The sequence below is a fragment of the Littorina saxatilis genome, linkage group LG1 (genome assembly GCF_037325665.1).
Source record: "Littorina saxatilis isolate snail1 linkage group LG1, US_GU_Lsax_2.0, whole genome shotgun sequence".
Taxonomy (NCBI): Eukaryota; Metazoa; Mollusca; class Gastropoda; order Littorinimorpha; family Littorinidae; genus Littorina; species Littorina saxatilis.
The window spans coordinates 98,075,039-98,088,355 of NC_090245.1; the positions used below are offsets into that span (position 1 = coordinate 98,075,039).

The 13,317-nt window shown below is 43.6% G+C and overlaps 3 protein-coding genes across 3 annotated transcripts in view; 2 read left to right on the plus strand and 1 right to left on the minus strand.

Annotated features, from left to right (window-relative positions):
• Positions 1 to 3,494, plus strand: part of LOC138946871 (poly [ADP-ribose] polymerase tankyrase-1-like) — a 43,388-nt gene extending 39,894 nt beyond the window's left edge. The window contains exons 12-13 of the mRNA XM_070318272.1: positions 298 to 438; positions 972 to 3,494. Coding sequence (XP_070174373.1) covers positions 298 to 438; positions 972 to 1,025 — 195 coding nt within the window. The 3' untranslated portion in view covers positions 1,026 to 3,494. The remainder of the gene's footprint in view (positions 1 to 297; positions 439 to 971) is intronic.
• Positions 3,495 to 5,857: 2,363 nt separating this feature from the next.
• On the plus strand, positions 5,858 to 11,812 carry LOC138946881 (farnesoate epoxidase-like). The gene is made up of 7 exons (XM_070318277.1): positions 5,858 to 6,570; positions 7,075 to 7,221; positions 8,831 to 9,040; positions 9,575 to 9,701; positions 10,230 to 10,492; positions 10,672 to 10,799; positions 11,415 to 11,812. The coding sequence occupies exons 1-7, from the start codon at positions 6,130 to 6,132 to the stop codon at positions 11,662 to 11,664; spliced, it is 1,566 nt and encodes a 521-aa protein (XP_070174378.1). The 5' UTR covers positions 5,858 to 6,129; the 3' UTR covers positions 11,665 to 11,812.
• A 44-nt stretch (positions 11,813 to 11,856) lies between these two features.
• Positions 11,857 to 13,317, minus strand: part of LOC138955632 (uncharacterized) — a 12,548-nt gene continuing 11,087 nt past the window's right edge. The window contains exons 8-10 of the mRNA XM_070327224.1: positions 12,854 to 12,928; positions 12,171 to 12,236; positions 11,857 to 11,980 (exon numbers count right to left, since the gene is read on the minus strand). Of these exons, the coding sequence (XP_070183325.1) occupies positions 11,916 to 11,980; positions 12,171 to 12,236; positions 12,854 to 12,928 (206 nt within the window). The 3' untranslated portion in view covers positions 11,857 to 11,915. The remainder of the gene's footprint in view (positions 11,981 to 12,170; positions 12,237 to 12,853; positions 12,929 to 13,317) is intronic.

Sequence of the window (13,317 nt, forward strand, 5' to 3'; positions counted from 1 at the left end):
TGCTCGTCAGTGTCTGAATTGAAATGAAGAATCAGCGTTTATAGTAAAAAAGGAAGGGGTAAATCTGCAAATGGTGATGGCATTTAAGAATATTTTTGTGCTTGTAAAACATCTCTGCGCTGATTTCTTTTAAAGAACGGGCGAAACAGACCAGAGTGAATTGCATACTCTCTGTCTGCGCTGAAAAAAACTCCTCAAGGTGACGCAGAATCTTCGTGCATCAAACATGGTAACAAAATGAATGCCGACATAACATATTTAAATACGACTAACAGCACGCTTGATATGTGTGTACAGTACAGTCACTGCAGCCCGACAGACCCGATGTGTGCCATGATGGAATGCGGCCATTCCATGACGTCACTCAGGGAGCGTGCGCAGGACAAAGAGTGCTTCCGGGTCGTCAGAGCCATTGAAGACATGGCCAATGCTCCATTGGTAAGCTGTGTGCGTGTGTGTGTGTGTGTGTGTGTGTGTGTGTGTGTGTGTGTGTGTATGTGTGTGTGTGTATGTGTGTGTGTGTGTGTGTGTGTGTGTGTGTGTGTGTGTTTCCGTCTGTGCCTCTTTCTCTCTCTCTCTCTCTCTCTCTCTCTCTCTCTCTCTCTCTCTCTCTCTCTCTCTCTCTCTCTCTTTCTCTCTCTCTCTCCAAAATAAAGTGTTCTGTCTCTGTTTCTCTTTCTCTTTCTCTCTCCCTCTCTCTTTCTTTCTCTCTCTCTCTCTCTCTCTCTCTCTCTCTCTCTCTCTCTCTCTCTCTCTCTCTCTCTCTCTCTCTCTCTCCGAAATAAAGTTCTCTCTCAGTCTCTCTGTCTCTGTCTCTCTCTCACTCTGAATCTTCATCCTTGGTAAATAAAGTTCAGAGTTTCTACATTACTAGAGTTTTAGCACTTACCTGGAAGTAATGACATACGTTACTTCGCTCAACCTACTTTCAGTTTTCATTCAAAGAGAATGTTTTGGTTTTTTTTTAACAGAATCGAGAAAGATCGGACAGCGGCAACGGCATGCATGTCTCCTACCGCTTATGACACGACACATCTCCTCCTAACGGATGACGTCATGTTTGTGACGTCAGAATGCCAACAGACCTCGCAGATGACATCTGTCTGCCAAGATGCCCTACCGGCCTGAACCTGTTTATGTCAGTCTGGGAAGTTGTCACACTTTGCACAACGTTGCTGAGTCTATATGCTGCCCTCGTGCGCATAGGCAATACTTCTCGTTGCTTTCCTCGCACACCTGACATGTGTGGTGTTCTGATCATTGTAAACAGAGCAGCCAGGACCTAGAATGATGTATTGTTCCTCAGAGATTTTTTCTTGGCTCGCCTAGCATAACCGACATGTGTGTTGTTCTGATGACTGTAAGAAGCAGCATTCAGGACCTATAGAATGCTGGTATCGTTCTTCAAAGATTTGTCTCGTCTCTCCTAGAACAACCGACATGTGCATTGTTCTGATGACTGTAAGAAGCAGCATTCAGGACCTATAGAATGCTGGTATCGTTCTTCAAAGATGTGTCTCGTCTCTCCTAGAACAACCGACATGTGCATTGTTCTGATGACTGTAAGAAGCAGCATTCAGGACCTATAGAATGCTGGTATCGTTCTTCAAAGATTTGTCTCGTCTCTCCTAGAACAACCGACATGTGCATTGTTCTGATGACTGTAAGAAGCAGCATTCAGGACCTATAGAATGCTGGTATCGTTCTTCAAAGATTTGTCTCGTCTCTCCTAGAACAACCGACATGTGCATTGTTCTGATGACTTTGAACAGTCTGGCCCTAGAATGATAATATTGTTCTTCAAAGGAAACATCTCGGCACACTCAGAAAAGGGAATTCCGTCCTGGCAGTCGCAGAAATCTGTTCAATTGGATGTGCCCATGGAAGTGAAGTTCAGTCATGACTGGGACCTTTTGTGTGATACGTACTGTATCAGTGAAGAGATCAATTACCTCTAAGACGTTATTTTTGTGGATGGAAAAAATATCCGGAGCAGTATTGTTCCGTTGATAATGAGCAAAAGCTCCACAGCAGAGACAGGTTAGCATGGAGTGACAAACTTCTATTTACTCAGGACGTACTTGTGTTTTGTGAAGAAATCATTAAATAAAGCATATGCTTTTAGACTGAACGGGTCTGATTTCACTGGGTTTTCACTTCTTGTCGCACTTGCTGAACATTGCAAATAATCAGACAACTACGTGACACTCTCTGATGTGCTTTGCCCTCCATCTTATGACGGACAACATGGAAGTGCATTCGTGTGCCTGGAAAGCGTTGGTCTCAATTCTTAGACAAAAATCACAAATTCATCACATCTCTTTTTGAAAATGGTCACCATTTACAAACACTAGTTGAATGGGCTTTGACTGCGAGACATAAACATTTCAGAAGGCGACCTCCCTCAACGTTCTCACAACAGATCCTACGGACCATAAGGATCAGTTTTTCTGTTAACTGCAGTCTTTGACTCATACCTTTCATCTGGTAAAGACTCGCGGCAAGCATTGAGGACATGTGTAAATCTTACCAAAGAAAAGGGGCATATGTGTCGATGTGTGCAAACAGTTGTTAAGTTAAATGTATCAATTTGTGCTGATTACATGTAGTACTGTGAGGTTACCTCTAAATCAAATTCAGAAATTGCATATCACAATGACGGCAGAGTTGTGTCGGCCAACAATATTTCAGCATACAGCTGCAGTTACTTGATGAAATCGATCTGTCTTGCCATATCCTGTCTGAAAGGCTGTCCACTCACTAATCTGCGGTGTTGCATTATTGGTTTATTTGTATGTTGTGGAGTGGCATTATTGTCTTGTTTTGTTTGTTTTGTTTGTTTGTTTGTGTGTTTGTTTGTTTGTTTGTATTTTGTTTCTTTGTAATGTTTATATATTGATTGCGCTTGGTGTTTCCTACCAAAACCCAAGAGGAACCCGTCACGGAAACTGGTCAAACAAAGTTGCAACAACAAAGAAAGCAGTAGCGTTATTTTATAGGAAAACGTTTCAAACTCGATCAAATCCAATAGGACTAACCAGTTGAAGATTTTCCGGTTATTTTCTTATACAAGACTGCAAAATACGGGGAACTTCCAATGAGCTCGAACGCTTTTATGCTGCTTTTTTAGTGGACATTCGCTTCAGTGGAACTTGTAACATTCGCTGCCTTTGATAAGCTAAAAGATATTCAATATGACTGAATAATTAATCATTTGATCCTCTGGATTGTTTAATTTTGAGGCTACCGTATTTGTTGCCGTTTCTTGCGACAAAGGCGAACAAGTTCAAAGAAAAACCTAATGACTGGGTTGTCTTGTCGAGTGTTGTATGAACACCTATCGCCTTGCTTTTCTTGTGTTTTGCGTGTCTGTTGTTTGAGATTATATGCTTCAAAAAACGTTCACTCAGTCCGATACCACCCACGAAAAACATGTATAGTTTCTTTTGTTAGTTTACTCTGTGCTGGGGTGAGGCTTTGTGCAGATGGGTGGATTGGGGGGGGGGGGGGGGTGAGGGGTGGGGGGGGGGGGGGACAGGAAAAGTGACTACAAAGTAGATATAACAAACACACACGAGTTCGTTAGACAAAACTTGCCAAACCCGTTTCTCGCCCATGGCTGTGTTCATTTTCAAATATATTCAGTTTTATATCGATCTGTTCCATACTATCATGAAAAGGTGGTTTTATATATGCTAAGGCATGGTACTGTGTGTGTGTGTGTGTGTGACTGTGTGTGTGTGTGTGTGTGTGTGTGTGTGTGTGTGTGTGTGTGTGTGTGTGTGTGTGTGTGTGTGTGTGTGTGTGTGTGTGTGTGTGTGTGTGTGTGTGTGTGTGTGTGTGTGTGTGTGTTTCGTGCATTTACAGCAAATGGTTGCTGAGCAGAACATGAATATTCAACTCACATTACATCATACACTACAGACTTACGTGCATCATTTTTTTAATACATATTACACATATTGAACGTATCATGATACATATCATATGACATAAGACGTACGATAATTTCTTACATATCCTACATTATCATACTTGTAGTACTTGTTGTATTATACAACAGTTGTAAATATCCTGTATGTCGTGTTGATTTGCTAGTCGTTGCATATCTTGGAAGGATTTTAGTCAAAGCTTTCTTATTACTATTAGAAATCTCGCCTGCATTTTTAATGAGATGTTATGTTTTTTCAAAACGTTGAGAATCCTTGTGTCGGACTTTGATATTAAATATAACAAAGCAAACTGATACGCGAAACTTTTGTCTGTTTGTGGTTCGCAGCTGTGTATGCACATGATAACCTGAACGTGTATGTGTGTATGCGTGTGTGTGTGTGTGTGTGTTTGTGTGTGTGTGCGTGTGTGTGTGTTTGTGTGTGTGTGTGTGTGTGTGTGTGTGTGTGTGTGTGTGTTTGTGTGTGTGTGCGTGTGTGTGTGCGTGTGTGTGTGAATGTGTGTGCGTGTATGTTTGTGTGACTGTGTGTGTTCTCCCTCGCTTTCTCTCTCTTTCTGTCTCTGTCTGTGTGTCTGTTTCTCTCTGTCTGTGTGTATGTGTGTGTGTGTGTGTGTGTGTGTGTGTGTGTGTGTGTGTGTGTGTGTGTGTGTGTGTGTGTGTGTGTTAACCAACAAATACATGATCTTCCATAACAGTGTTCAACTAGCTTCTTTTTCGATTTGACAGAGCAGTCGTGTATCGAGCTAGTTCATGTCAGGCAGTAATTGAAAATTGCATTCGAATACAGAGTCGCTTCCAAAACGGGATTGTTTGCTTCAACATCGATATGCTAAAACTATTAAAAAAAATGTAACTGACTGAAAATGTATCTTTTTATTCCATAAAATTATTGAGGGCGTCATATCTGAATGAAAATAATTGTATTTAGTTTTTTTTACCTAGTCCGGACTGTGGGATTACATTCCATCAATTGTCCACAAAATCCCTTATAATCATGCAAAATAGGTTTACACTTTGTTTCTTTTACCGATATCGCCGGGTCTTTTTAGTTACCCCGGTGAAAAATTAGTCCAGTGTGTTTTGTTTCTGTCTTTTATGCCAACAGATTGACCACATGCGACCCGTTTTACATCTTGATAGGACGGCAAAAAAATGTGTTGCTCTCAAGCCGTAGCATACATGGTAGCAGCTTTTGTCACTTCCCTCCTCTTTATTTCCTTTGCTTGAGAGCAACACGCGTGGCTTGTGTACACTCTTTGGAACTCATCCAACCAAGGTTTCAAGTCGCGCAAAAAGGATCCATAAATAAGCACAAAAGAAAGAGTCAATAACCTGGCGCCCGTTTCGTAGCGTCACTAATTGCTTGCGGCCAGCCTCTCGCCATGCAAGACAGCCAGGGTGTACTTGGAACGATTTGGGGGCGAGCTAGGTAAGAATTAAACACGATTGGTTACTACCGAAAACGTCGTCTGCACTCGTCGGTAAAGGGCAGAATATACCTGCGCAGTTTCAGTGGCACAGACGACGCACTGCATTGATGCTGCGGTAGGGATTATGACGAGTACTTGGCCTGTTTTTCTTTCACGCAACGTGTAGCGGGCTGGGATAAGCTGCAGTGCGTCGTCTGTCCTGCTGAAGTTGAATAGGTGAGCGCCAGGCCTAAACAGCTATGATCGAACAGCACATTCGGATTAGCAGCTATTCAGCCACCATTTTTTTCCCGCATAGTGAGCACCTCCAAGGCATGCTATACTCTCGCCAAATCCGAGCCTTCCTCTCGGCGAGAATTCTCCAAGGAACGATACTTCCTCGCCCCATTCGCTTCACTTGCCAAATCTTGCGGCTAAGAAACGGGGACTGGCCTAGTTTTCGCCACAGCTGTGCCAAGCTGTCGATGCGTCACAACAACTCTACCTCCGGTGGAGCAAGACCGTTACTTACAGCAGTGCAAAATACTATACATAGATACACCTTGCTGGCAAACCGTCAACACTGACAACGGAGTGCGCTTGTTTAAGACGATCAGATTTAAGAGCAGCATGCGTTGTACAGGTTAAAACGGAGCTATTTCTACTACTATTCCCTCGCATCGATGAGAGTATTCTTCTAATTTTTGCTTATTTGATTGAGGACACTGAGAGAAAAGTCAAGAAGACGTGGCAAGCACACACACAAACATGGAGACCGTTTCTGAGTCAGGGTCCAGTGTGACTGTGGCCTTGCTGCTCGGACTTGTGGTCGTCATCCTGGCGTACCTCAGGTTCAAATCCACCAGCTCCAAAAAGCTGGCGCCGGGGCCGCGCGGTCTGGACGCGCTGCGTGGCATGGTGAGCGCACTGCGGGAAGGCAGTCTCAACAGACAGGCCGAGCAATGGAGCCGCCAGTACGGACCGCTCGTGCTGTGTCGTAGCGCTGTCGGGGACCTGTGTGTGCTTAACTCGCCGCGCCTCGTCAGGGAGATGTTCGCGAGCCGGGAAACCGAGCATCTCACCAACAACAGACCGAGATGCTTTGTAGGCTGGTTCGCACTGTACGACTTCCGTGACGTCATCGTCAGCAGTCCGCAGTACAGACCGGAGTGGCCCAAGATGAGGAAGATGTTCCATCAGGCCATCAAGGTAGGTCAGCCAGGAGAGGCGTGATTCAATACGTACGGCACTACAACATTATAAGCACTTATTAAACCTTATTACGTATTTAAATGCTTATAATGTTGTAGTGTTGTGTTTGTCGTTATATGCCATCTCTTGCTTGAGATAATAAAGTCAATTTCATTTGATTTGATGAAGCAGTGGAAAAAGTCAGTTGCCTAACGCTGGATTTACAATGAGGACATGATGGTAGTGTTGTGTACGGTTTTACGGATGAATGAAGGAAGGGGGGACGGATGAGTTGTCTTCAATTGCCCCGGCAGGGCAAAGCGATGACGCACCAAGGACTGTGCATGACTTCACAACGATACGTCATTACGTGTTGCGTATAGTTCTATGGGAACGGGTTGGACAGCAGAGACCATGACGTCACAGTAACACATCATTGTGTTAGACGTACAGTTCTACGGAACGGGGAGTAGAGCTGAGATCATGACCTCACAGTAATACGTCATTGTGTGTGACGTGCAGTTCTACGGAGACGGGGTGGAGAGGATGGAAAGCAAAGTGATGGAAGAGTTACGGCGCCTGACGACAGAGCTAGAGGCAGACTGCGGGCAGGATGTTGACATGGATCACGTGATCTCCACCTCTGCCATGCGAATCGTCCTTACACTGGTGAGTCTTGTTAACCATCCATCGGCCTGCACTTTTCATCTCTACCTCCTTTGGCTCTCCTTGTAGTGACTGTAAGGTTTAAAATATCTTTCACATTCTTTATCATGATCTCAAACTGGTTCTCTTTTGATGCTTTGTTCTGGTCAACGGAGGGTGAAGTAGAGGTTACATGCCGAGTCTCAGTGATTATTAAAAATAATGGTCGAAGTTGGCGGATCATGAAAAATGCGAGCTTCAGCGAGCTTTTTCATGACCGCGAACCGAGACCATTATTTTTAATAATCACTGAGACGAGGTGTGTAACCTCTTTATTCCTCCTTTCTTCAGTTATTCAAAGAAAACAGGAGTTTTTGTGCGAAAGTTTGATCGAATCTGAATCACTCAACCAGTCAACCTGCGCAGGCGATCGATTAATGCGCGGTTGTATAGTTCCGTGCAAATCATTCCATTCTGTCAACACTTCTTGTCAGTTTCCCTGTTTTAGACTAAAATCAAGTACACAGATATGCTGTTATTCTGCTGTGGCGGTAAAGGCAGATATTGTGTGTTCTGTTTATGTTTTAGTATCGTTTAGGATAATGTTCTTTCATCAAATGGGACTAGCAGACGAACTTGTGCACCCGTGTTCCAACGTTAATTACTGTATGAAGTTCAGTTTTCTGGGGAAAATAGTGTATGAAACCGCTTTATGTTGTTTAAATTGATGAGATGTGTGCATTTGGTTGCGTGTGATCTGTTTATAAAATGAAATATTGTTGAAAACTGACCGTCGGATTGCAGTCAGTGTTGTCGAAGAAACTGCGTTAAAAGAAGGGAAACTACTCTTGTCGGCTAGAGTATCAGTTTTGATATCGACGACCTCTTTATTGCTTCCCCACTTCAAAAACAAAAACACCTAAATTTAAAAACAAACAAATATATATGAAAATGTAATTATCCCAGTATTTGGTTGAGCAAGTGACTAAAGACTTTTTGAAAGAAAAGACATTTTTAAATACTGAAAAGTACAAGAAAAGAGTGAACAAAAAGAAATAATAATCAGAGGGAGGGATATGGAACAGCCAAAACTGAGACAAATACTTTTGTAATTTCTTTACAGTAAATACAAAATGTCCAGAGAATTAGCAATATATCTAACATTGACTGACTGTGTGATGATATCTTCTGCTATTGGTCTGTTTCGACAGTGATATCAAAATCTCGACCTCCGGTCTCGATTTTGATATCACTGTCTCAACAGACCATAGCAGAAGATATCATCACACAGTCCGTCAATATTGGGTAATAACATTCACTTGGCTTGATTATCCTTGGTTTTCCTTGGTTTTGGGGGTTTTCTTGCCTTGCCTATCACTAGAAGAAAATGTAAGTTTTACGCACTCACAGCAAAGCTTTTAGAGGAATGTGAGACGCACAAAGCCCGGGCTTTGTGTTACAAAATAATAAGAATAACTTGAGAGATAACAAGAAAAAAGGAAGGGAGGGTTGAGGGGTAAGAAAAAGCCCACGGTTTACTGCCGGCGACAAGAGGGCTGGGGTTGGCTGGGGACCTAAGCTGGGTCGTACCCCTATCACTACAGCTAATGTAGGTCAACCATGCTGACCCCAGGTGACCGGCGAGTGTCCAGACCCGGAGGTTGCGGCCAGAGCCAAGCTGCTGAACGACCTGACCAACGAAATGTTTAGCCCCATCACGGACACCCTGCTGACCGCCTTCCCCTGGCTGCGCCACCTCCCCCTCCTGCCCTACCGCAAGCTCTGCCGTGACGTCATAACCACACGGGACTGCCTGATGCACGATCTGTTCACGGAGCCCAAGGTTAGCCGACTCTCCCATACACTCCCATCATCATCATCATCATCATCATCATCATCATCATCATCATCATCATCATCATCATCATCATCATCATTATCTTCACCATCATCATCGTCATCATCACCATAATCATCACCATCATCATCGTCATCATCATCATCGTGATGGGTTGGTACTTGGAACAGCATGTTAAATATTTCGTAAAACCGACTTTCAGTTAGTTACATTCTGTAAGGCTTCATTTGCATTTACATCCTGGTGAAGTTATGTTTTTAGATTTATTATGTGTTTTGTTTTGTATTCATACCCAGTCACTGTGTGTCTGCGGCGTAGCTATTCAATACATGTTAAGATACAGTAACTGTATAACATGTGGAGGGGCTGCTATTTGTTGCAAATAATGTTGTTGTTTTTTTGCCCGTGTAAAAGTTCTTGAAGTTCACAACTATCTGTTTTTGGCGCTGCTATAGTAAATTAAATTGTCAAACCTCAGAAGACAATACATTCAACAAGATAACTTGCTTCTGTCGTTAGGCCACCCATGTCAGAGGTCAGCCGCGGGGCATTGTGGATGTGCTTCTTGACGAGCAAGAGAAGGAAGAGAACCAATGGATGACTGATGACCACATCCGGGGACTCGTTTTGAATATCATCGCTGCTGGTGTGTATGACATTGACAGTAGCATTACCTGGCTGTCTGTCTGGCATGACTGAGCATGGGTTAAGGTCTGCAGCAACGTTATTGCGCAAAGGTCACTTTTGCCTGGCTGTTTGAGAGACAATGAAGACAACATCGTGATCCACCATAATTATACTGATCTACGTATGTCGTTGCCATTATCAGCAGACTCTGAGATTTAATGGCCTACAATACCGATACATACACAGCCTGGTGGTGACCGTAGGAGTAATATTTTACTGCTGACATGATGTAGTCACCGAAACAAACTTTGCTCTCAACATTCTTTGTCAGTTCCACGGAAGATACGCAGAAGAAATGACAGATTTATTTTTAGGTGACGTCATTATGCGCACTATGACGTTTTCTCGAACATTGTTTCATTTCTGATGTTTCTGAGTTTTCATTTTAAAAGAGAGCGGCAAGAAGACACGTCTTGGTTTGTTCGGTCTGTGTAGTTACTCATTTAAAAATAAAGTTTGCCTAACCCGCTCCTTTGACCACTTCCAGCGGTCAGCACGTCCACACAAACACTGAAAGCGCTGTTCCTCTACCTCACCCACAACCCAGAAGTAGCTCGCAAACTCCAGGACGAGATTGACAGTAAGATCGGGAAGCGAACTCCACGACTACAAGACATGAGTGACCTCCCTTACGCAGAGGCGGTCACGTGGGAGACGCTGCGTCTTGCGTCTCCGGCCTCCATGGGGCTGCCCCATCTGACCACTGATGACGTCACGGTGGATGGCTACATCGTGCCCAAAGGAGCTACGGTATGAATATTGATACATATGTGTGTGTGTGTGTGTGTGTGTGAGAGAGAGAGAGAGAGAGAGAGAGAGAGAGACAGAGACAGAGACAGAGACAGAGAGACAGAGAGAGTGAATTCAGAAGCTTACCGAGGGGAAAACGACTCAAACTTTCTTTACTTTTCGTTTCTTTGCTGTCCCAGGTGTTTGCAAACATATTGGGATTTCACCACGACCCAGAAATCTTCTCTGACCCAGAAGCTTTCCACCCTGAACGTTTCCTTGACGACGAAGGTCAAATGCTGCCTGCCAACGATCCACTGAGACAGAGGTGAGTCGTCTGGTTTGATCTCACGACTGTAACCGCTGTCAGTCCACATCCCGGGAACGACAGTATATACACAGAATAAACCATGGAAGCCAGTTAATGGTATCCGTATGCTAAATAGAAATGCAAGCGATCTGCACGAGTCATACAAGCTGTTAAAAGCCATTCCTTGCGTGTTTCATCTTGTTAGTTTTGTTTTGTTTTGTGAAAAGCTCAAATCGTAAAGTAAGCATTTGCTTGAGTGCGTGTCCAAGTTGTATATTTTGAATTGTTTGATGTGATGAATTCTAAATACAATTTTGTTTAAACCAACATGATACTACTTCCAAACGGGCCTCTCACCGGCTGGTGTTCTTGTGTATACAGGTAAGAAAGCTAGTCAGAAGTGCGTTACTGATACACGACGTTTCAGATGGCACGGACATTAATCTACGTCACAAGTGGATGAAATACTATTTTAGTATAATAGACTTCTGTCTACGTACATAGCTTGACAAATGCTGTGGGGTTCTTTTCTCTCTGTTTGTCTGTCTGTCTGTCTCTCTCTCTCTCGCTCTCCTTTGCATGCAGTATTGGGGTGCTCGCCGTGTACATCATTGTGTGTCTATCTGTCTGCAGTATGATCGCCTTCGGTGTGGGCAAGAGGAGCTGCGTCGGAGAGAGTTTCGCCAGGTCACGTGTCTTTCTCTACGTCACCACGCTCTTACAGCAATTTGACGTCCTCCCTCCGACACAGCACGAGCTACTTCCGGTCACGCGCAGCTCGTGGAAGAATGGGATCGTGCTGGAGTTGAAGCCTTACCACGCCGTCTTCAGGCCCCGGGAACATACTCAACATGTAACCCCGCATAGGTCAACACAGTCGTAGTGCACAAAGCTGTTTATTTCTTGGCAGAAAACAGTCAGGCAACACAAACTACATTGATCTACGGAGAAAATGACGAGAACAAAAAATAGGAGCAGACACAGTTGATCTCAATATCTGAAGACTAAAACAATGCAATATATGTAACTTATCTGGACTTTGTGTATGTGTGTGTGTGTGTGTGTGTGTGTGTGTGTGTGTTTATGTGTGGGTGTGTGTGTGTGTGTGTTTTTAAGAGATACGGGGAACACGGGTCACTTCATGTTGTTAAACAGATTGTACGATGAATCCAGGGCTTGTGGCGCCAGGTTCTGTACTTCTGAAACAAATTCAGACGATTGAGGAGTTTCACTGCCCAACACACACACACACACACACACACACACACACACACACACACACGCACGCACGCACGCACGCACACACACACACACACACACACACATACACACACACACACACACACACACACACACACACACACACACACACACACACACTAGTGTTACCTGCCAGCCTGTCCCGAAGCGCTGTACTCATCTTTCGTTCCTGTTCTATGTCAGACCACAGCATCTCTGGCAAAGTAAAGCAGTCATCTCTTTAATAAACAAGGCAAAGCCTTCATGGCTCACGTTTGGAAACACTAGTCCAATTACAAATGTCATCGCAACTGTAACTAATTGTTGAACTTCGGAGTTATGGATTTGTCCGTCATGCTGTAAGGCCATATTATCAAGAATCAAGATTTTATTGTCATGACCAAAAGCAAGGAAACTTGCTTCACATTAATTTTTTTGGCCGCTTTAAAACAGAAAATCCATCACATTGACTACGAATTCAGAACTTCACTAAATCTCGTCTGACTTAAGATTTATTAAAATTGTCGAGTGAAAACACATAAAATCTTTCTTTACTTTCTTTCTTTATTTGGTGTTTAACGTCGTTTAACACATAAAATGATTCAATTATGGTTCATAGGGTTAAATAAGTAACACACATGCATGAACATTGGTTTGCAATACAGAAGTTCATTCCCCAGAAATACCTCTCTGTTCGATCCGTCATTTTCAATCTGCAACTTAATATCGGGAAGTGAGAGTGCAAAAATGAGTCTGGCTAAATTGATCAAGTCTTGATATATTTTATCTTTTCGTCGGTCACTCATGCAGATGTAGTGCAATTAGTCTGTTACCTTTGATAGCGAAGAACTGACGAGACAGCTCTTCCTTCACTTCCTCGGCACGCAGTCTCTGCAACCTTTGTACCTCTGGTCGGAGGGAAAAAAATACAACATAATAACACGTCGCTGGGTCACACCACACAAATGATCAGAAATGAGGGCAGGGGGGGTGAAACCCAACATATCCCTTTCAAATGCTAGATGTCAACAGCATCCAAGAGGATACCCCTTGGCTGACCAGCCCCTGTACCCCTGCCTCACTGTGGAAGCCCCCCACCCCCACCCCCCTCTCATGCACTAGGTCCAGCCCCGATCATGATAGCAAAATCTAGCCAACAGGAGGGAAAATGGTTCACAGCTTTCAAAATTAAATGTTAAAAAAGACAGGCAATGCTTCACACATGTCCGTGGTGCTGTTCACTGCTTGACAACGAATGAAGTTGTCCATATATAGCCTATATTATACCGAACAGAGT